At 40.2% G+C, this 24,015-nt stretch overlaps 1 protein-coding gene across 1 annotated transcript in view; it reads left to right on the forward strand.

Annotated features, from left to right (window-relative positions):
• Window positions 1-24,015, forward strand: part of LOC5563749 — a 636,451-nt gene that overhangs the window by 345,939 nt on the left and 266,497 nt on the right. The window contains exon 7 of the mRNA XM_021845713.1: window positions 5,972-6,146. Coding sequence (XP_021701405.1) covers window positions 5,972-6,146 — 175 coding nt within the window. The remainder of the gene's footprint in view (window positions 1-5,971; window positions 6,147-24,015) is intronic.

Below are 24,015 nucleotides of genomic sequence, written 5' to 3' on the forward strand. Positions count from 1 at the left end.
GAATAATCAACGGAAGAGTGCAAACCGGGAAAATCGGCGAAGACCCCTGCGACGTAAAGGAACTAGCGAATTTGGAAGCTCGGTACGTGGAACTGTTAATCTCTCAACTTCATCGGGAGCACACCACACCACATACTCTCCGACGTGCTGAAGGACTGCGGATTAGGCATCGTAGCGTTGCAGGAAGTGTGTTGGAAGGGATCAATGGTGCGAACGTAACCATACCATCTACTAGAGTTGCGGCAACAAACACGAGCTGGGAATAGCTTTTATAGTGATGAGTGATATGCAGAGGGACGTGATCGGGTGGTGGCCAATCAATGAGAGGATGTGCAAGTTGAGGCTCAAAGGCCGGTTTTTCAACTTCAGCATAATAATCGTGTAGAGCCCCCACTCCGGAAGCACTGATGATAATAAAGACGCTTTTTACGCGCAGGTCGAACGCGAGGACGACAGCTGCCCTAGCCACGACGTCAAAATCGTCATAGGAGATCTAAACGCTCAGATTGGCCAGGAAGAGGAGTTCAGACCGACTATTGGAAAGTTCAGCGTCTACCGGCTGACGAACGAAAACGACCAACGGCTAATTGAGATCGCCGCCTCCAAGAATATGGCCATTCGTAGCACCTTCTTTCAGCACAGCCTTCCATACCGATACACCTGGAGATCACCACAGTAGACAGAATCACACATCGGCCACGTTCTGATTGATGGACGGCACTTCTCCGATATTATCGACGTCAGGACCTATCGTGGTACTAACATCGACTCATTTGGTTATGGTTGAAATGCGCCCAAAACTCGCCGTCGTTAATAACGTACGGTACCGACGGCCGCCCCAGTATAACCTAGAGCGGCTCTAGCAACCGGATGTCGCAGCGGTATACGCGCAGCACCTCGAGGCTGCATTACCAGAAGAGGGTGAGCTGGATGAAGCCCCTTTTGAGGACTGGTGGAGAACAGTGAAGGCAGCCCTCAACAATGAAGCTGAGAGCAACGTCGGGTACGTGGAACGGAGTCGACGGAACGATTGATTCGAAGAGGAATGTAGGCAGAATCTGGAGAAGAAGAATGCGATCATGCTGCGCGGGCGGTCATACTGCAGCAAGGGACTCGGCAGAACGTGGAACGTAATAGAAGGGAACAGCAACAGCAGACCCGCCTCTTTCGGGAGAAAACGCCGCCAGGAGGAGACGGAGTGCGAGGAGATGGAACAGCTGTGCCGGTCTCAATAAACACGTAAGTTCTATTAGAAGCTCAACGCGTCCCGCAACGGCTTCGTGCCGCGAGTCAAGATATGCAGAGCTAAGAATGGGAGATTTTGACGGACGAGCGTGAGGTGATCAAAAGGTGGAGGCAGCTTTTAACGAACACCTGAATGGCGCTGAGAGCAAAGGCAATGAAGAACAACGGAGGAAATGCCTTCGTCAGTACTGCGGGCGATTGAAACCAACCAGCCCCTACTTTGAGGGAGGTTAAGGATGCAATTCACCAGCTCAAGAACAATAAAGCTGCTGGTAAGGATGGCAACGGAGCTGAACTCATAAGGATGGGCCAGGAGCAAGGATGGAAAAAATCGTCTCTAGCGACAAACAACACGGTATTCGAACGGTCCAAGAGGGCCGTCGCTCTTGCAGCAGCATGATTTGAAAACCTCGCCACGCGCGCATTGTACCGACATAAGGGGCATCCGATGCAATATTTGTCGTGGGACAAAGAGTTTACCCAGACAACCAAAATGTACATATAACGATACATATAAAAATATTCTACCAAACTAACCTGTGATCTTATGTGACTTAACTTATGATAACAAATGTTGATTTGACAGCTGCTACGGATTGATTCGATTTACTTTGTACGAGTGTACGGGACGAAACAAAATGTACAAATGAACTCAGAAAAACAGTGTTTTATGCGAGGAAACACATCAATCTGACGAGTTTATCCACGGTGTTGTGCGGGTTTGATGTAATTAGTATGAATAAACGAGTTATAACGTGAACTTTCATGCGATTTCTGGTTGTCTGGGTATCGGATGTTGTTACAAGTAGCGATCAACTTGAATCATGGCGTATTAACGCTCAACAGATAACAATGGAACAATCCTCAGAATGATAAAACTTTATGGCTCGCAAACATTTAATCGCTAGCCAACACGCAGAACGATGCATTAATCGCGGAGCGTAGTTTGTTGTGATATCTTAACGACAAAAGGTTAATCGTTGTTGCTATGATCGCACGATAAAGAACAACCGAGATACATCATTTATTTTGTCATGATCACTAGATTTCCATCCTTTGCCAGGAGAGGCTGGCCAATTGTCTGCACCGGTTGATAGGTACACTCTGGAAGACAGAACAGATACCGGGGGAGTGGAAAAAATAGTAATATACCCCATCTACAAGAAAGGCGAAAAGTTTGATTGTGAGAACTTTCGAGCGATCACCATTCTAAATGCGGCCTACACAATATTATCCCAGATCATTTTCCGTCGTCTGTCACCTATAGTAAGCGAGTTCGTAGGCCGATCGACAACGGACCAGGTCTTAACTGTACGGCAAATCCTTCAAAAATTTCGTGAATACCAGGTCCCAACGCATCACCTTTTCATCGATTTCAAGACGGCATACATAATATCGACCGCGTAGAGCTATGGACCACCATCATGGACGATAACAGCTTTCCCGGGAAGCTCACGAGACTGATAAGAGCAACGATGGAAGGAGCGCAAAATTATGTGAAGGTTTTAGGCGAACATTCCAGTTCGTTTGGATCCCGCCGGGGACTACGACAACTTTCGTGCCTGTTGCTCAATATTATGCTAGAAGGTGTTATACGGAGAGCCGAGCTTAAAGTTCAACGCTCCGTCATCGTAATCATCGTCATCATCGAAACTTCAAAAGCAGTTTTCCTGTTCAAAACTGAAAATTGTTCGATGGAAATGTGTTCACTGTGTTCCGTTTGGAGAATAGAATACAGTGAACACATTTTCCTGTAAATTTTCTTGAATTTGAATGAAAAAACTGCTTTTGAAAACTCCGAAATCAATGACGGATCCTGCCCCCTTAACAACCGGGGTACGATTTTTACAAGATCCAGTCAATTTGTTTGCATCGCGGATGATATGGACATTGTCGGCCGAACATTTGAAAAGGTGGCAGACCTGTGCACCCGCCTGAAACGCGAGACAGCAAAAGTTGGAATGGAATGCGACCAAGACAAAGTACGTGCTAGCTGGTGGGGCCGAGCGCGACATGGCTCATCTAGATAGTAGTGTTACGATACCCAGACAACCAGAAGTCGCATAACAGTTTACGAACAAAGTCGTTTACTCATACAAATTGCATCACATCCGCACTAAATGGTGGTTGAAATCGTTTTCGATGAGTTTCCTCGCATAAAACGCTATTTTACGAGTTCATATGTACATTTCGTTTCGTTCCGTATACTCGTACTAAGTAATTCGGATCTATCCGTAGCAGCTGTCAAATAAATTTTGTTATCACAAATTAAGTCGCATAAGAGTATAGATTAGTTCCCAATAAAATCTACACACTCGCATTGAATGCTTTGTTTCGTCATTTAAAATATGCACGTATCGCCTCCACTTTTGTACGTATAGGGCCTTTTCACGACATCTTATACGTGAAACATTGCACATATAAGCATCGCATAACGCAAAAGATGATTTCATTATACGTGCATTCTGGTTGTCTGGGTAGACGGAGATATTTTCGAGGTGGTCGACGAGTTCGTCTACCTTGGATCCTTGCTGACGGCTGACAATAACGTTAGTCGTGAAAGACGGAGGCGCATCATCAGTGGAAGTCGGGCCTACTATGGTCTCCACAAGAAGCTGCGGTTAAAAAAGATTCACATCCGCCCCAAATGTACCACGTACAAAACGCTCATAAGGCCGGTAGTTCTCTACGGGCATGAAACGTGGACGATGCTCGAGGAGGACCTGCAAGCACTTGGAGTCTGCGAACGTCGGGTGCTTAAGACGGCGGTGTGCAGGAAAATGGTGTGTGGCGGCGATGCTCGCCTAACTCTTCGGCGAACCCAGTATCCAGAACCCAGTATGACCAAAGCTGGAAGGATACGATGGGCAGGGCATGTTGCAAGAATGCCGGACAGCAACCCTGCAAAGATGGTGTTCGCTTCGAAGTCGGTTGGTACAAGAAGGCGTGGAGCACAGCAAGCTAGGTGGGCGGATCAAGTGCGTATCAATTTGGCGAGCGTGGAGCAGAACCGAAGATGGAGAGATGCGGCCGCGAACCGAGTATTGTGGCGTGAAATTGTTTGTACAGTGTTATCCGTTTAGATGTTAAATAAATAAATGAAAAGGAAAATGAATGAAACGAAGGCAAACCTCTAGTTTTTAGGAGCACACATCAAGAACACCAGATAGCCAATCAACCTAATAATTTAATTTATTGGTCCATCACTGGTAGTGACAAATCGATCAAATTTTCAACTTGATTAATTGTTGGGTGCTCTAGTTTTGTGCTTTTCAAAACGTCAGGTTTGGTTTTGACTCATCTTTACCAAGAGCAATGTTAATGACGAAACGAAACGAAATATGAAAATGTTCTGTGAAGCTCGATAGGAAATCTGATATACGACAGAATTTTCACATACTATATTTTTAGAATTAAGTTTTGAAGACAACTTCCATTTAGGAACTGCATGGACCAAATAAGAAATAAACATTGTCTTTTCAAATACTGTTCAATGTTACTTTGGGGAGATCCGATATAAACAATTGAAACTTGAAATTAAAGTGTATGTTGGATCAGTTCGTAAAATGGAGGAAATTAGTTCATAAGCTGAGGTTTTCGACAATGTATCCAAGAGAACAAATAAATCTCGAAGAAAACCAGGTGCTCCCTACGCACTCTCCAACATCACCAATGAGTTTTGAAGGCATTTACAATAAGGTTGAACAAGGTTTCCATAAGTTAACCAATAAGGTTTTGAATACTTTTAAATCGATCCCAAAAGGTTATCAAGGATTCTCCTAGTACTTCCAAAATGGTTTACAAAGTTTTTCCAAGAGACTCCAATATATTCCCAGGTATTCTCAAGGGCTTTTCAGCTATTTCCCCGAAGCTTCAGGGAAATTGACGAGGATTCAATAGGTGTTTTTGAAAATAAAAGAAATTTTTTAATCTTGTGTTTTCAGAAAAATCTAATAAGTTGAAAAGATGGCCCCAAAGATCCTCAATGAACTCCATGGGTTACCGAGTGGCTTGCAGCACCAGAAAGCCAAGTTGGAATAGAAACCTTAGAATACTTCTCTTTACTTACAGGAAAAATTTTGAGAATCTCTTTCGAACTTCTTGAAAATATTTTAATATCCTTATTAAGGGAAACAAAATCCTGCCCACGTGATTTATACTTTTCATCAGACATTTTCTCGGCTGTACCTACCATTGGAGCATGCTTGTCCTTTTTCTAATGATGAGTTTAAAGTCTGTGCAGGTAAAGAATTAGAGACGGAAGCCGTGTACTTTTTTAAGCTAATACACAGTGCCCTAAACTTGGCCATGTTTATTGGAAAACAGCATTTGATTACTAAGTTTTGTCACTGTCTGTATAAACCACTTGCTTACCAGTCTACTTCAAGAATACCCAGTTTTTCTTAAACTCCGTTCCTAGTATCAATTTTTCCAACCAGATGAAACCATGACCTCAATCACACTTCCACAGATTTAACACCTTTCCCGTCACCTTCAATCCTGAACTCTCGTATCACACCAACAGCGCTTCCAATTCACCTCTAATCCACCCTTTCCAGCGCCATGCCATGATGTGAAAGAGCCTAAGCCGGTGTGAAAATTTTCATGCTCACCCTTTCCCCAGTAATGCCGTTGTCGCCCACACTCACGCGATCTCTTCTATTCTGTATTCTTTTTCTTTTTTTCCCATAACACCCTCCCACTTCCGCCGGAACCATCTCTCAAGGACTGCCAACGAAGTAACGTTTCAATTTTTCGGCGCGAAAATTGATTCCACCCGGATTCGAGAGACGATGGACCGGATGGTGGAGCAGCAGCAGCGAGGAAAAGCCAACGGCAACATCAGCTTCGCCCCGCCTTACAAACCCATCTTTCGCCAGGATGTCGGCCTGATGCTGCAGGTAAGGCTGGAAAATATGCCGAGTGGAATGTGATTTTCTTCTTCGTTTTCTATCCTTGCGGTATGCTGTGCGCTGGTGGGATGATGCTTCGGGGCGAGAACATTACTTTTTGGGGGATTTTGTAACAAATGCCCGAAAACGATTTATCCGAAAACAATTAACCCAAATGCTACACAGAATGGTTCAAGTCGGATCTGATTATCCCGGAATTCAACGATCCTTGAAAAAGGTAAAATATATTACCGAAACCGTCGGATGTAGATGGGAAATTGTTTTTGCTGTTACTTAGACTGCTAAGGCCGATAACATCACAATTCCGGATCAAACCACAGTCGTCCAAACTACCTGTCAGTCCAAGTAACAATTTTGATTTTTCGAATTACTTCTAGGGTGCTATAAATAAACTCTCTTAAAACCATTCTATCTTCATCGCATCTCCCATCTCCCAGTAGAATATGCCTGGTAAACTCACTCTAGAAGAGGATATGAAGTATCTGTTTAGCCATGCCAAACTTATGAAGCAGTTTAGAATCAATGGAAGCTAGGGTTTCAATGCTAGTAATGGACCCCTTAGTAGCTGAAATTCATTCTAGACGCTTTTCCGCAATGATATCTCAGACGCATATACGTTTTGTGGAGTATAACAACAAATTCAATGTCTTTACTTCATAGTACGTCTATGAAACATACAAAATCATTCGATTTTTCCAGCGAAATATGCATTTGAAAAACTGTTGTTCAAATGCCTATTATGGACCCTCCCAGGGTCCATAATAGGATTGTTTACAAATTTGACGTTGCGTATTATGGACCCTCCATTTTAATCCCATGTAATCCGGCTCGCTGCCGACGAGCCTAATATGGACCCACCTGGAAATGCGTATTATGGACCCTCTTGTGTGGTTTCATTTACAAAACTGTTCAAATATCTGTATTTATGCGTCTCAAACCAAATATTTTGCTTGAAACTGCTGACTAACAATGTAATCGAAGTTCCCCCGGTGGATTTTCATAGGAATAAAGTTGCTTTGAGTGTTAATTTTATGTTTTTCTGTAGGGGGTCCATAATACGCAAAGGGTCCATAACCGGCATCGACTCCCTACTTTTAGTTAAACTGTTCAAGATGAATATCTCTTTTATTTCAAATTTGAGAAAATCTGTAATACTTGTGATAACATCGAAACATATAATGTCTTTTTTTTGTTATTTTAGCATCTCATCAGGTATTTTTTTTTCTACACAATCTGTTATAAAATTCTGTGAAATCTATATCCCAGACTGCTATCATTTTGTAAGCCACTGTAACGTTTGGATGTCATTCGGGTAAATACTTTTCGGGTATTTGTTATAGTACCCTTTCTTGGGACTACCGCTATTGCCTACCTCTACATTATGCATGTGTTTCCTACGTGCAGAATACTGAAGGAATCCAGCACAGTTTTTTGGGGTTTTCCAACTGTGGTAGCTTGAGGTTGCAAAATGGGAATGGCCAACGCCAACACACTATCGTCGGGTTTTTGGCACGGTCGAGTCCATTAAACATTATGATGTTTCAATAACGATTGCTTGGCTAACAGTGTATTTTAGTGGGTGGTTACTGGTGTGTTGACTACGTAGTTGACGGTGAAAATGCACATCATTACTTTGAATGTAATGCTGCTCGGCGTTCGGAGCTTTCGATATTAAAATTCAGTACGGTTGTGTTGCTTGATATTTATGATGAAATGAAATGCGTTACTGCCGCCATAGGTTCCAAGGAATTCAAAATGGATATTTTGATACTAGTTTTGAGCATGTCGACCGTACGATTTTTGGATTACGGAATCAAAGACACGACAAACGGAATTGCATAGAATATTTAAGGTGTTCATCATTAATTTATTTCGTTTACTTAGATAACATCTAAACAGATAACACTGTATCAACAATGTCACGCCACAATACTCGGTCCATGGCCGCATCTCTCCATTTCCGTTTCTGTCCCACGCTTGCCAAATCGTTGCGCACTTGATCCGTTCACCTAGCTCGCTGCGCTCAACGCCTTATTTACCAACCGAATCCAATGCGAACACCATCTTTGCAGGGTTGCTGTCCGGCATTCTTACAACATCTTATCCTTCCTGCTTTAGCCATCTTCTGGGTACTGGGTTCGCCGTAGAGTTGGGTGTGCTCGTGGTTCATCATTCGCAGCCACACACTGTATTCCTGCACACCGTCAAAGATCGTTCTAAGCACCCGGCGTTCGAAGACTCGCAAGTGCTTGCAGGTCCTTCTCGAGCATCGTCCACGTTTCATGCCCATAGAGGACTACCGGCCTTATGAGATTTTTGTACATGGTACATTATGTGCGTCAGCAAGGATCTAAGGTAGACGAACTCGTCGACCACCTCGAACGTATCCTCGTCTATCGTAACACTGCTACCTAAGCTGCCCTGTTGCGCTCGGCCCCACCAGCTAGCATGTACTTTGTCTTGGCCGCATTCACCACCAGTCCAACCTTTGCTGCCTCACGTTTCAGGCGGGTGTACAGATCTGCCATCTTTTCAAATGTTCGGCCGACAATGTCCACATCATCCGCGAAGCAAACAAATTGATTGGATCTCGTAAAAATCGAGAAGAGCTCGGCTTAACACGGTAGAAGGTCATTTGGCATAAAGTCGTTTGGCATAAAGCCGTTTGGCATAACGGTCGTTTGGCAGAATGGTCGTTTGGCATAATAGTCGTTTGGCATAATGAGTCTGAAACCAAGAACTTCAATTTTTTAGGATTGTACCCCGTTTGGCATAAAGTCGTTTGGCATAAGGTCGTTTGGCATAAAGCCGTTTGGCATAAAGCCGTTTGGCATAATGGTCGTTTGGCATAATGGCCGTTTGGCATAATGATTGACTTGAAATAAATATCGGCATTTTTTAAGCTTTTATCGAGATCAGCACCACCGAGCACACAGCAAAAAATTTTGGTAGGTTCTAAACAAGCGTGGTGTTCGTTCAGAGATTATCCGAGCTAAGAATTTCAAAAATTGTTGTGATATTATAGAGCATTACTAAATAAAACTCGTGACGGGTCTCTACATCTCAGAACATAGAGTACTCTTGAGCTTGTTGCGATATACATATTTGAAAACAGTAAATTGGCAAGGAAAGTTCGCAGTTATTCATCAAGGGAACGCTCATAGAATATTTCGCTGCATATCAAGTTCTGTCCCAGTTTGGACGTAACACTCGCTGAAAATTACTTGATAAAAGAATGATTTTTTTTTGCAAAATATCAAAAGTTCTAATCAAAAGATCTATTAATGCGACTTAATGTAAAAATAGCCTTTATCTGCTCTCGAGATTATTTTTCGTTAAAAATGTTTCAGACTCTAACGCAAAAAAAATCTTTTCACAGCATAACTCAAATGAACAACACATCTTTAAAAGGAAATATTTGTGGCAAAACTTTTCAACGGTTCAATATAAATTCTAATTTTGGAAGTGTACATCAAAACACCGTCTATTATCGAGAAAAGAGAAAATTTGTGATTGAAATAATATATTTTCCAGCAAATCTCGTAAGGAGATCACGCGTTTGCCCCAAAAAAAAGTATATATTGAATATTGGCAGGTTCTGAAATAATTATAATTCTAACAACACATCTGGCTAGAATTGATAATAAAAATGGTTCACAATTAGCTTTACTAAATAATTAAATTTATAACAGTATAAACATAAAGAACAGCCTATTTTTAAAAGAAGGCAAAATTTACAATTAAACCAATACAAGAATTGACGCCAAAAATTATTGCGGCAATGACTGGTTCCCCCGAAAAGTGGTGACGAGAAAGAACGATAAACAGTCAAAAGAAGGAAGTATTCTGTCATTCTCGGCTATACACATGTTGGCAAAAATGCTGAAGACGGTAAAACTCGAAAGAACCGCCAATTAAATAAAGAAGGGTGCATATTAGATGGTCAGTTCGTTCACCCCCCTGAAATGTATATAGTTACGACAATTATGGGTGCTAAAAATTTTCTGGGGGAGTGGGCTAGTCGAGGAAACGGGATATTCGGGAAATGGCATTCGGGGAAACGACATTCGGGGAAAAGTAGCACAACCCATCAAAGTAACTGCAGTAATCGATTTTTCTTTTCGCTGATAATTTGAGCAGATCAATGTTATCGATTGCCGCCCTTTTGTCAGTTGTATACAAAAATACTTAAAAAAATATAGCTCCAAAGAACAGCCTATGCATAAAAGAAGGAAAAATTTTTTGAAATTTAAAATCAACAGTTTTCATACCTATAATAATGGTTACATCATATTTAGGAAAAAATAGAACAATTAATAGAAGGGTAAATTTGTGCTTAATATATAAAAATCTTCAGTGCATAAATTTGTACCAATAGCGGAACTCAAAAGAAGAATTAATATATGAAAGAAGGGTAATTTCTGGATAAATAATAAAATACTATTGGCAATAATTTTCCTAATATGCTTAAATTTATTCAAGAGCGAGTGATTGTTGAATAGAGTATCATTTTGTATCAATTGACTCCAAAACAAGCCTTGTGTCATCAGAGAGATTCAATAGAAACGTAAAAACGAAAATTGAGAAATTCTTGGTTTCAGACTCATTATGCCAAACGACCATTATGCCAAACGACCATTATGCCAAACAACCATTATGCCAAACGACTTTATGCCAAATGACCATTATGCCAAACGACTTTATGCCAAACGGATTTATGCCAAACGACTTTATGCCAAATGACCTACCACCATTTTTTAGATGACATTCGTTTTTACGTTTCTTTTGAATATTTCTGCTGAAATCAGGCTTATTTTTGAGTCAGTTGATACAAAATTACACTTTATTCAACGATCATATGCTCTTGAATAAACTAAAGCATATTAGGAAAGTTTTTGCCAGTAGTATTTTATTATATATCCAGAAAATACCCTTCTTTTAAATATATTTTTTCTTTTGAGTTTCGCTATTGGAATAATTTTTAACACTGAAGATTTTGATATATAGCACAAATTTACCCTTCTTTCAAACATTCTATTTTTTTCTTAATATTATGTAACCTTAATAATAGGTAACTGTTTATCTTAAATTTAAATAAATTTTACCTTCTCTCATACATAGGCTGTTCTGTGGAGCTATATATATTAGATATTTTTTTGTTTCCAACTGACAAAAGGGCGGTAAACGATAACATTGACCTGCTCAAATTATCAGCGAAAAGATAAATCGGTTACTGCAGTTTATTAGATGCGTTGTGCTATTTTTCCTCGAATGTCGGTTCCCCAAATGTCGTTTTCCCGAACACCAGTTCCCCGATTATCCTGTTTCCCTGATAAACCCACTTCCCCGAAAAGTTTTTGGTACTAATAATTGTCGTAGCTTTATACATTTCAGGGTGGTGAACGAACTGGCCATCTAATATGCACCCTTCTTTATTTGATTGGCGGTTCTTTCGAGTTTTACTGCCCTCAGAATTTTTGTCAACATGTGTATAGCCGAGAATGAAAGAATACCTCCTTCTTTTGATTGCTTATCGTTCTTTCTCTTGCACTATATAGCCACTGAAGACTATTATAGCACCTATTTAAACTGCATCACTTTTCTGGGAAACCGGTCATTCGGGAAAAGGGTTATTGGGGGAACCGACATTCGGGGATAAGCAGCACATGATTTTTGATGGCTTTTCGTTTTATTATGCCGTTCAATCTTCTATTGGTTCAATAATAAGTTTTACCTTCTTTTGAAAATATGCTGTTTTTCATATTTATACTGTTTTAAACTTTATTATTTAGTGAAGCTAGGAAACGCGTAGGTTCTATCAGAAGCTCAACGCATCCCGCAACGGCTTCGTGCCGCGAGCCGAGATGTGCAGGGATAAGGATGGGAGCATTCTGACGGACGAGCGTGAGGTGATCGAAAGGTGGAAGCAGCACTTCGACGAGCACCTGAATGGTGCTGAGAGCACAGGCAATGAAGGACGGGACAACGGAGGAAATGCCTTCGTCAGTACTGCGGAAGATGGAAACCAACCAGCCCCCACTTTGAGGGAGGTTAAGGATGCCATTCACCAGCTCAAGAACAATAAAGCTGCTGGTAAGGATGGTATCGGAGCTGAACTCATAAAGATGGGTCCGGAAAGGTTGGCCATTTGTCTGCACCGGCTGATAGGCATAATCTGGGAAACAGAACAGCTACCGGAGGAGTGGAAGGAAGGGGTAATCTGCCCCATCTACAAGAAAGGCGACAAGTTAGACTGTGAGAACTTTCGAGCGATCACCATTCTAAATGCGGCCTACAAAGTATTATCCCAGATCATCTTCCGTCGTTTGTCACCCGTAGTAAACGAGTTCGTGGGAAGTTATCAAGCCGGCTTCGTTGACGGCCGATCGACAACGGACCAGATCTTTACTGTACGGCAAATCCTCCAAAATGTCGTGAATACCAGGTCCCAACGCATCACCTTTTCATCGATTTCAAGGCGGCATACGACAGTATCGACCGCGTAGAGCTATGGAAAATCATGGACGAGAACAGCTTTCCCGGGAAGCTCACGAGACTGATAAGAGCGACGATGGAAGGTGTGCAAATTGTGTGAAGGTTTCAGGCGAACACTCCAGTTCGTTTGGATCCCACCGGGGACTACGACAAGGTGATGGACTTTCGTGCCTGTTGTTCAATATTGCGCTAGAAGGTGTAATGCGGAGAGCCGGGCTTAACAGCCGGGGTACGATTTTTACGAGATCCAGTCAATTTGTTTGCTTCGCGGATGATATGGACATCGTCGGCTGAACATTTGAAAAGGTGGCAGATCTGTACACCCGCCTGAAACGCGAGGCAGCAAAAGTTGGACTGGTGGTGAATGCGGCCAAGACAAAGTACATGCTAGCTGGTGGGGCCGAGCGCGACAGGGCTCGCCTAGGTAGCAGTGTTACGATAGACGGGGATACGTTCGAGGTGGTCGACGAGTTCGTCTACCTTGGATCCTTGCTGACGGCTGACAATAACGTTAGCCGTGAAATACGGAGGCGCATCATCAGTGGAAGTCGGGCCTACTATGGCCTCCAGAAGAAGCTGCGGTGAAAAAAGATTCACGCCCGCACCAAATGTACCATGTACAAAACGCTCATAAGGCCGGTAGTCCTCTACGGGCATGAAACGTGGACGATGCTCGAGGAGGACCTGCAAGCACTTGGAGTCTTCGAACGTCGGGTGCTTAGGACGATCTTCGGCGGTGTGCAGGAGAACGGTGTGTGGCGGCGAAGGATGAACCACGAGCTCGCCCAACTCTACGGCGAACCCAGTATCCAGATGGTGGCCAAAGCTGGAAGGATACGATGGGCAGGGCATGTTGCAAGAATGCCGGACAGCAACCCTGCAAAGATGGTGTTCGCTTCGGATCCGGTTGGTACAAGAAGGCGTGGAGCGCAGCGAGCTAGGTGGGCGGATCAAGTGCGTATCGATTTGGCGAGCGTGGGGCAGAACCGAGGATGGAGAGATGCGGCCACGAACCGAGTATTGTGGCGTGAAATTGTTGATTCAGTGTTATCTGTGTAGATGTTAACTAAATAAATGAAATGAATTTAGTGAAGCTAAGTGTTAACCATTTTTATATTTTGCTGTTTTATCAATTCTTGCAAAACGCGCTGTAATAAGAATAAGAGTCATCATTACTTTAGAACCTGCCAACACAGACAAACAGACGTAACACTCAGAACAAATCTCGATCAAAATCATAGTCACGAGGACATGTACGCCCAATGCTAAAATCGGTTTATTTGGCCGACAGGCCAACAATGATGAGAGTGTGACGTCTGTTTGTCTGTGCTGCCAATATTCATCATATTTTTTTTCTTGCAAATACATGATCTCCTTTTGGGATATGCTAGTAAAAATATTACGTCGATCAAAAATTTTGTTGTTATCGATAATAGAAGGTGTTTTTGATGTACACTTCCAAAATTAAAATTTATATTGAATCGTTCAAAAGTTTTGCTACATATATTTTCTTTTAATAATGTATTGTTCATTTGAGTTATGCTGTGAAAAGATTTTTTTTTGCGTCAGAGCCTTAAACATTTTAAACGAAAAATAATTTGCTCTCGTAAATAGGTTATTTTTGCATTATGCTGCAATAATAGATCTCTGGATTAGACCTTTTAATATTTTGCAAATAAATTTAATTTTCTTCAGTAATGCTCTCTAATGTCAAAATAATTTTTGACATTCATTGCTTGGAAAATCTCTGAACAAACACCACGCTTGTTGAGAACCTACCATAAACATTTTGCTATGGGCTCGGTGGTGTTGATATTGCTAAAACCTTCAAAAATGTCGATATTCATTCTAAGTCAAGCATTATGCCAAATGACCATTATGCCAAACAGCCATTATGCCAAACCACCATTATGCCAAACGACTTTATGCCAAATGGCTTTATGCCAAACGACCTTATGCCAAACGACTTTATGCCAAACGGGGTACAATCGCATAACACCTTCTAGTGCAATATTGAACAACAGGCACAAGAGTCCATCACCTTGTCGTAGTCCCCGGCGGGATCCAAAAAATAACTGGAATGTTCGCTTGAAACCTTCACACAATTTTGCACACCCTCCATTGTCGCTCTTATCAGTCTCGTGAGCTTCCCGGGAAAGCTGTTCTCGTCCATGATTTCCCATAGCTCTACGCGGTCTTTACCATCGTATGCCGCCTTGAAATCGATGAAAAGGTGATGCGTTGAGACCTGGTATTCACGACATTTTTGTAGGATTTACAGTACAGTAAAGACCTGGTCCGTTGTCGATCGGCCGTCAAGGAAGCCAGCTTTATAACTTCCCAAGAACTCGTTTACTACAGGTGACAGATGACGAAAGATGATCTGAAATAATACTTTGTAGGCCGCATTTAGAATGGTGATCGCTCGAAAGTTCTCACAATCTAACTTGCCGTTTTTCTTGTAGATATTGTAGGGGCATATTACCCTTCCTTCTAGTCCTCCGGTAGCTGTTCTGTTTCTCAGATTGTGTCTATCAGCCGGTGCAGACAAATGGCCAACCTCTCCGGGCCCATCTTTATGAGTTCAGCTCCAATACCATCCATACCAGCAGCTTTTTTGTTCTTGAGCTGGTCAATGGCATCCTTAACCTCCCTCAAAGTAGGAGCTGGTTGGGTTCCATTCTCCCGGGAAATCCCGGGTTTTTGATTGAAATAAAAAATTATGGCTTTCCAATAATTATAACAAATTATATTTCATACATGGTTTTCGTATTCTGTTGAAGTAACTTAACAAAAATCAAAACTTAGCTTGACTAATTATGAGTTTGCTAAGGCTTTTTTTTTCAAATTTTCTATAATACTTATGAATAGAAGTATAAAAAATAATTAAGCTATAATATTAAAGCAATTTGCTTCAGACATTTTAAAACTCATCAAAACTTTAGAACAAAAGAAGCAATTTAAAATAAATGAAGGTGTTATAGAATATCATGCTAAAGGTTAATAACTGAAAATTATTGAATGATGTTTAGTTGTACTTTCAAATTTGCTATCCCAGAATTAGCTTAAAAAAATGGCAAAAGTTGAAGAGAAAGGCATTAAAACTTTGCAACTAGACAAATAAAAACATGTATTTGGGGAATTAGGGACATAATGGACACGTTAAGCAGATGTTCATTCTAAGACCATAAAATGGCAATGTTTTTAATTTACCCAAGGCTCGATTTTAAGTTTGATGTTAGTACGACGTGCTACATTCATTCATAGTAATAAAAATCATATAATATTTCAGAAAAACGAGATAGAAGGTTTGGTTGAAAACAAGGCTGGTAAAAAAGTATCGGGGCAAAATGAACACTTGCGTGAAATTTAGCGACTCCAATATATTAAATGACTATCAACCGTTCCGATATGTAAAAGGGCTTTCCCTCAATCATAATGTTCGTTACATTCCTCACAAATTAGATTCTTCCACCGCCTTGCGTATATGCCAATTTGAAACTAAGAAAAACTTGAAGTCAAATTTTAAAGGACAGTTGAAGCAAAAAATACACTTTTATACCGTCAAACATTTCAAATGCAATACAGAATTCAGGTAGTGTATTAAGTTTTGATAAAGTATGCTTTTTCTCACAGATAGAGGGGGTGTCCATTTCGCCCCGTGTGTTCATTATGCCCCTAATCCCCCTATTAGCCACAATCATCGATGCCCAGTACAAATTTCAATGACGGTCTACTTTGCCTTAATACTTCGCCTTGAAACCTTGCAACTAGACAAATAAAAATACGTGTTTCTTACCTGGTATATTGGTCTTACCTTGAAAATAATTATCCTTTTTTAATGATGCTGTTGTATTTATTCAAATAAGAAAAATGTCACTGTTTTTCATTGAATTGAAAACGGGCGGTTTTCATCAAATTATATGTACATTTCGGGAATCCCGGGATTCCCGGGATGTCAGAACTAATATCCCGGGAAACGGGAAATCCCGAAATTTGTCAAATCTCGGGATTTTTTGATGTCCCGGGATGGACACTCTAATGCCGAATTCACGGTCCTTCAGCACGTCGGCGAGTATGCGTGTGCTCCCGATGAAGTTGAGAGATTAACAGTTCCACGTACCGAGCTTCCAATCGCTAGTCCTTTTACGTCGCTGTGGTCTTCGCCGATTGTCCCGGTTCATATTCTCTCGTTGATTATTCGTCGCTTGATTTTTTTACGGCTGGCTTGCATGGCCTGATACCAACTCCCTAGATTTCCGGAGGGCCGTTCCCCATAAATGTTCTGAAGGCCATAGTAAACAGTTTAGCTCAGAGTCCTTCTCTGGTACTCGGACGATGATCAGCCGCCAGTTCCCCATTTCAGGAACAGACACTGTTGTGAGCCACTCCTAACGTGGAGTACAGACGATCCAGGTTTGCTGAAGCAAAAGCTAAAGCAAACCCCCCTTCCCTGTCAGCATACGACCAAAGCTCCCACCGGGGTTGGTTACCAGATCTTCCCTAAGGTTACTCGTACACCGGCCAGTATCACGTGGAGGTAGGGATAGGAGTTGCTGGGCAGCTTTGCATCCTTTGACAGAACAAAGGGGTTCATTTTATTTCTTCAGGTACGCGAGGTACCAATGGTACGCCATGCCTAGCATTTACCAACCATCCACTGGATCATCCAAAACATTTAAAACCTACTACAGGATATCTAAAAATACGACCTCAAAAAACCATCATCCGGATCATCCGGATCCGGTTCCTTGTGGCAATTGAAAATATAAAATATTATTTGCCGTTCCAATGAACATATTTCATTGCGTCGATGTAAATTCGGATTCCATCATAAAAATGTATCAACTTTTACGATTCAGAGCATGAATTAAACACTAAACCTAGAAATCGTTCAATCTGAGTACGTTGATCGCTAGAGAGCCTTAGACCGCCAAGAACTACAGAAAAAAAATCATTTTGTTCTTATATGAAGTTTTCTCTTCAGAATCCGGATGCTTGATGTTCATTTCATTGTTTAATTTATTAATGTGGGTGTTATAAATCTTCCATCATACTTGAAGATTTAATAGCGGTAAAATGAGTTCGTGTGTGTGAGAGACCGTCTGTTAATCCTATAACAAAGATTCTATTTCTCCATTCCAACACGGCAACGTTTAACATTCTACTTTTGCTAATCAACTCGTACGAAAGTTCTCGCTTCACACATTAGGCAAAACATACGGCGAAACGTAGGTACACTCTACCAAGAAGGCTCACTTTTGCTATGATTTCAATTAGGCTCCCAACTCATTCAGTATTCCACATGAGTAAGCACTCTTGGGGGGCTCGTGTGGGAGCAAAGAGTTCAACAACAACCCTGCCCGAGGCGCAACGGTTCGTTGAAGACGACGACGACGCGACACTTAAAACTTGCCCGATGACTCATTATTGTGTAGTGTTTCTACTAGGGTAGGTGTAGCGGTATTAGTCATAGTACCAGTATTATTTATCATTTTGATGTCAACACGCATAAATCGTTCAAAGTTCATCGAATTTTTTTGAAATAGACCAACAATATTCTCGGAAACCTTGAAATTTTTTGAGAAAATAATAAGAAATCATTTCCTTAAAATTTGTTCTCATTTTTAACTAACTAAAGTAAGTGACTTTTTATTATTTTTTGCTTGTAAACCTAGATTGACAGCTTTCGTTTAACGTATTGTTAGTATTTAGAAGACTATTGACTGATTTATGACAAAATGGGTTTTCTTAGGGTGGTAAATACCGGTACACCTACCCTATAGCTAGTCCCTTGTCGCCGTCGTCGTGTGCCTTCTTGTCGGTTGCGGTGCCCTCCGGTTCCATTGAAACTTTGGGTCTTCAAAATGACGAGTTTCCTTCCTTCTTCCGTTTCCACCGGGAGCGGTTTTGCGGTTTGCGGTAGTGCATGCAAAAGGGTTTACAAATCTCGGAGCGATCTGACGGCGACGAACGACTCGCCAATATGCACCCTGGTTTAGAACCTGAGAAACGTGCGTTATTTAAGCTTTTGATTTTTATTCTTTATTACTTAGATGGTGGCCTTAAGATACAGTCGACTGTCCACATCTCGATGTTCTACATCTCGATATCTCTCCCTATGTCGATGATTTCATAAGTCCCTTCAGTCTGCATACATTTTCACTCTCCATATCTCGATATCCTCCTTATCTCGATATCTCCATATCTCGATGTGTTTCTGTTGATGTTTCGTTCTAAATTTTCTCTCCGTATGTCGATATGACCAATATTGAAGGTTACTAGACCAAAGTTTTGGGATTGAAAACAAATTAAGAGCGCACCATGACGTTTGTTTGTGTATTAGTTTCTTGGCAACAGAGTGTTTTTTAATCTAGTATTCATCAAAAAATTGTTCTATGTCTCGATCTCTCCCTATCTCGATGGTCCTTTCGATATCGAGATATGGAGAGGCGACTGTAGTTCATCTCCGGACTAACGGCTTTTTTTTCATTCCTGAAGAAGTCATAACTATATAACCTCAAGAATCTAAGAGATTATCTCGAGGTTGAGATTCGAACCCAGGTCCTCGGCGTGAGAGGTATGTATCTTCTAGACACCTTTCTACGATTGATTTGGTTTTTACTGACTCTAGCCCCCTTTGTAGCCAACTGGTTACTCACGCTGATGTTGATTCTGATCATGTCCCTTCTACATTTCAAATATCCCATCAAGCGATTCTCAATCCTATCAGCTCCACTTTCAATTATTTTCGAGCCAATTGGAATACATATGAAACATACATCGATAATCATCATGATGTTAACATTTCATTGCAAACATACTTAATCTTGACAGTGTTATCGAAACTTTAACAAATTACATTGTTGAAACAAGGATCCAAGACTACTGCACAGACACTCTAAAACCACGTTTAGACATCGAAAACTTAAAAATGCACATTTTCCAAGTTCTAAACCAGTGTGAGACAGGGCAAAAAGGTTGAACCAACTTTCGTATCGGAGGGCAGAAGGTGGTGGTACCACGCAAAGAATGGCAAGTAGGTGGGTACGCTCTCACTCGGAACAAGAACACTTTCCTTGCACTTTCTGATGAGCGGATTCGCCGTTCAGGGATGTTGTTGTACGCTTTTATGTTTACATAAATTATTACAGGCAGCTTTCTTGACGATCATCGTGTGGGTGGTTTCTTGAAAGTTTGCTTCCACTTGGCGGCAGCAAAAGAGTGTTGTTCACCGAAGGAAGCTTCCTGAAGGGAAATAAAAGATAGTGTAAGTTCAACATTGTTTGGCAGTTTGCAAAGGATAATGAGCATATGATGTTTTGTTGACAGATAACTTTTTCAAGAAGCTTATGTGGAGCTTTTTTGTTCCAAATTCTTTACATTGTTAGGTAACTAATAGCTGCACGTTTTCCCCTACATTTGAGACCCATAGTAGACTGTTATTGTTAAATTTACTTTGAAATAATAAATCTTCGAGCTGTTAAGTGGAATACCCAAAAGTAGATGAAAATCCGAATTTAGTACTACACCATTCAGTTCCACTAGAATTTGACAGATACGCGTATTTCGACCTCAATGTCGTAAGGCCGTCTTCAGTGTCGTGTACAAGACTCGACTTCCCAAAGGATACAAACTCTAGTGGAATTAAATGGTATAGTTCTAAATTCGGTTTTTCATCTACTTACTTTTGAGAGTCGAATATTTGTCCTGTGTGATCCACAAGCAACATTTTTTTCTGAGCTATTAATGATATTGCTTTTATGGGCCGTCCATAAATGACGTAGCATTTTTTCATTGATTTTTGACACCCCTCCCCCCTCGTAGCATTTAGTCACAAATGCTGATACCCCCCCCTGGAAAATTCGTAGCATATCAAGTACCACCCACCCCTTTTCATTTTTTATTCGTTTACCTCAGCGATTGGGCTAAAACAAAACATTAAAATCCAGAAATTCAAAGCAAAATTTGATATTAATTGGTAGTTATTGATCGATATTAACTACTGTCGGAAACGTCAGCATAATCTAACGAATGATAATATGACCGACTTATTTCCTGTTTTATTTTTAATTATTTTGGTTCTCAATTCGTACAGGTTAAGGTGAAGGAAAATCGAAGCCAAACCTCAAATTTTCAAGAGCACAAATCTGGAGAACCAAACACCGGTTTGAGCTGAAAATTTAATAGATTGGTCACCACTAGCTAGTGACCAATCAATTGAGTTTTCAACTTAAACGGATGTTTGGTTCTCCAGATTTGTGCTCTTGAAAATTTGAGGTTTGGCTTCGATTCATCTTCACTTTAAATCCAATTTGTAGTACTTTTGATGTTGATGAAACCTTAAACAAATTTACAGATGAAAATGTATAAAAAAAGGTACAATCTTGCACGGGTTGATAAAGCTAACAGCAGTGAGTAAGGGTTCAAAATATCCTCGACCGGTGGGATTCGAACCCACGACCCTCAGCTTGGCCTTGCTGAATAGCTGCGTGTTTACCGCTACGGCTATCTGGGCCCCGCCACAACTTATAATAAAAAACAAATGGCATAATAAAAATACTTATTTTTAATGATAGGACAATTTCGATTACACTAGAATTTGGTGTACCCATTATTATCTAGCCTGCTCCATCAAGAGCATTGATATATCGAAACAAATCGATGAGTTGACTGAGTGGAGATCTCCTGCAACATTGAACGCATTGAATAAATATCTTGTTTTACTATAATAACGTTAATGTTTGCCCTAAAAAGCATATTGCACTCTTTTGAAGAATTAAAGCTCCAACAGAAAATATTAATAAAACTAAAACGATTTATTCTATATCTTGTAAACATATGAAAAAAAAAATGTCCTAGTCAATTAAGCATAGATTTTCACTGAACTTATTAAATTTCTAATTATTTGATTTATAAATAAAATAGTTTAGACACGAATACAGTTCAATATTCACATAACTATTTAAAGTTTCATAAAATCTGTATGATTGTATTTGTCAGGAAATATTTAAATTTCTCAAATAATTTTCAATTCTATCATATTTATGTTTTGAAGCTGAATCATCATTTTATAACCCAAGTTCAATAAGTCAAACAACAAAGTTTGATAAAAAAAACTCACTTTTTTCAGCACTACTCTTTTTACCGAAATAATGCAAAATGCTACGTCCACTAGTCGGGACCCCTCCCTCCCCCTCGACACACATCGTCACGAGTTCGTGAAGACCCACCTCCCCCCCCCAAATGCTACGTCATTTATGGACGACCCCTTATCATGCATCACCATAAGGTTGTAGTGCCTAAACTGTAATTCATTAGAATAGAAATACAAAAATTAACACTTTTGACAGTTGAATCAACTTTTTTGGATTTTAAAATAATGTTGAGGATTGGAGGAATGTTTCGAAGAAGTTCAAAGTTTTATTTATGAACCTCTAGGATCGTTTGGAGAGTGGTTTCCGAGGGAATTTTTAGAGATAACCATGGAAAAACAATTGGACGATAGTTCTCAACCAGGATCTCTCCAAAGAGCATAAAAACCTCCAAAAATTCCTACAAGAACACTCCCAAAATAAATTAAAAAAAAAAAAACTTTTCCACAGATTCCTCCAGGTATTTTACCATGAAACGAATTGACCATGGGCTCAGTCCCAGAAGATGACTGGCCTACGTTCTAAGCAGCTGGTCTTGAGCTAATCCCAGGTGTTCAGTAGGGAGACCTTCGCATGTGGGACAAACCTTAAGCCTGTGGGTTATATTATCTACTGCTCCACATTTATCATAAGCTGCAGCTTTACGAACATTGTTGGCATAGAGTTTTTCTCCTGTAGCTATCAAATTGTTTACAAAACAGAACACTTTGGAACGATCATTTAAAGAAATAAAATTTTGATTTACATTTTTCCATAATGTCGGCCAATCAATGTCGATTTTTTCTTCAAATCTTGGCACAGAATTGTTCATACCAACAAAATAGTCATATAATAACTTCGTTGAATTTAACTGAGGTCTAGATTTAACTTCAGTAGCGTTTACTAGGTGTTCTTAATTTAAGTAAATAGTTTTCCTCAATGAAGTATCCATATATGTCTTCATTATAGAGTATTTTTTTTATGAAAAGCGCTTTCATTTTTGCCTCGGGATCAATTAATCTTAATCCTTCCTTGAAATAATCAAGATAAAGTTGATTCCTTTCCACTCTATTTATCAAACCATTCCAGATAAAATATCCACAAATTTTCCTTATTTCAGCAATATGTCGATTTAGTGGCGAAAAAACCTGAGCAATATACCAAAGCTTTGATAAGATGAAGGTATTTAAAACAATACATCTTTCATAGAGGTTCATGTTTCTTATTTTATGTTTCTACAAGAGTGATTTTATATGAATCATAATTTGCAACTACTGTGAGATACCAGCTGCTATAGAATGTAACTCCTAGAATTTTCATATTTTCCGCTTCCTTTATTCACTGTGGTCCGATCATAGCTTTATTCAAACGCTTATATGATGACTTCTCAAAATTTATTTTGATCTTTGCATATCTTGAGTAGCACTCAAAAATGGTTAACAGTAAGTCAAATTCTTCTTCACTCCGCATTATAATGTTGATATCATCAGCAAAGACAATAACTTTAACGAACTTGTCATACACCCAAAATCCTTGAAAGTTTTCTGAAATTTTCCTAATGAACGGCTTTAAATACGGAACGAATAAAATCATTCTCATAGGACAGCCCTGTCTAACCGATCTTGTGATCCTAAAACCGTCCGTAAGAAATCCGTTTACTAAAACCCGAGAGAAAGCAATATCATATAGATTTTTAAGGCAATTCATTAGTACTGGAGGAAACCCAAATTTGTCCAATACATTCCATAAGTATTCATGGTCTATTCCATAGCTTCCCAAACTGTGGGTCGCGTCCCCCTGGGAAGTCGTGAGCTGTTCTCCGATTGGTTGCGAAAATAAAATCCTTGTTTGAAATTACCTCTATGGTTTTTGAATGTCTCCTCAAATTAATTTAAAATTTGGTTATTATATTTTGATTATATACAGGGTGATTACTAATTCATGTCAGTAAAGTAAATGTTCGTAGATAAAAGATGTATGTGTGAATTATAATTTCCGGTGTACATCCTGTTTTGCACATCTATAAAGTTTGTTTTGACGAAGTAAAGATTAAATCTTTTTTCATTTATCTTAGTTTTTAGTTATATGTGTTGTTTTAAAGGCATTGCACCTGGCACGCACGTTTCCCACAGATATGTATTTTTGACTAAACTTCGCTGAAAAAATTGCCTGATTGAAACAGCATGTTACCACAATCTTTTATACTTACTAGGGATTAGAATGAGACT

This window comes from Aedes aegypti, chromosome 2 (genome assembly GCF_002204515.2).
Source record: "Aedes aegypti strain LVP_AGWG chromosome 2, AaegL5.0 Primary Assembly, whole genome shotgun sequence".
Classification (NCBI taxonomy): Eukaryota; Metazoa; Arthropoda; class Insecta; order Diptera; family Culicidae; genus Aedes; species Aedes aegypti.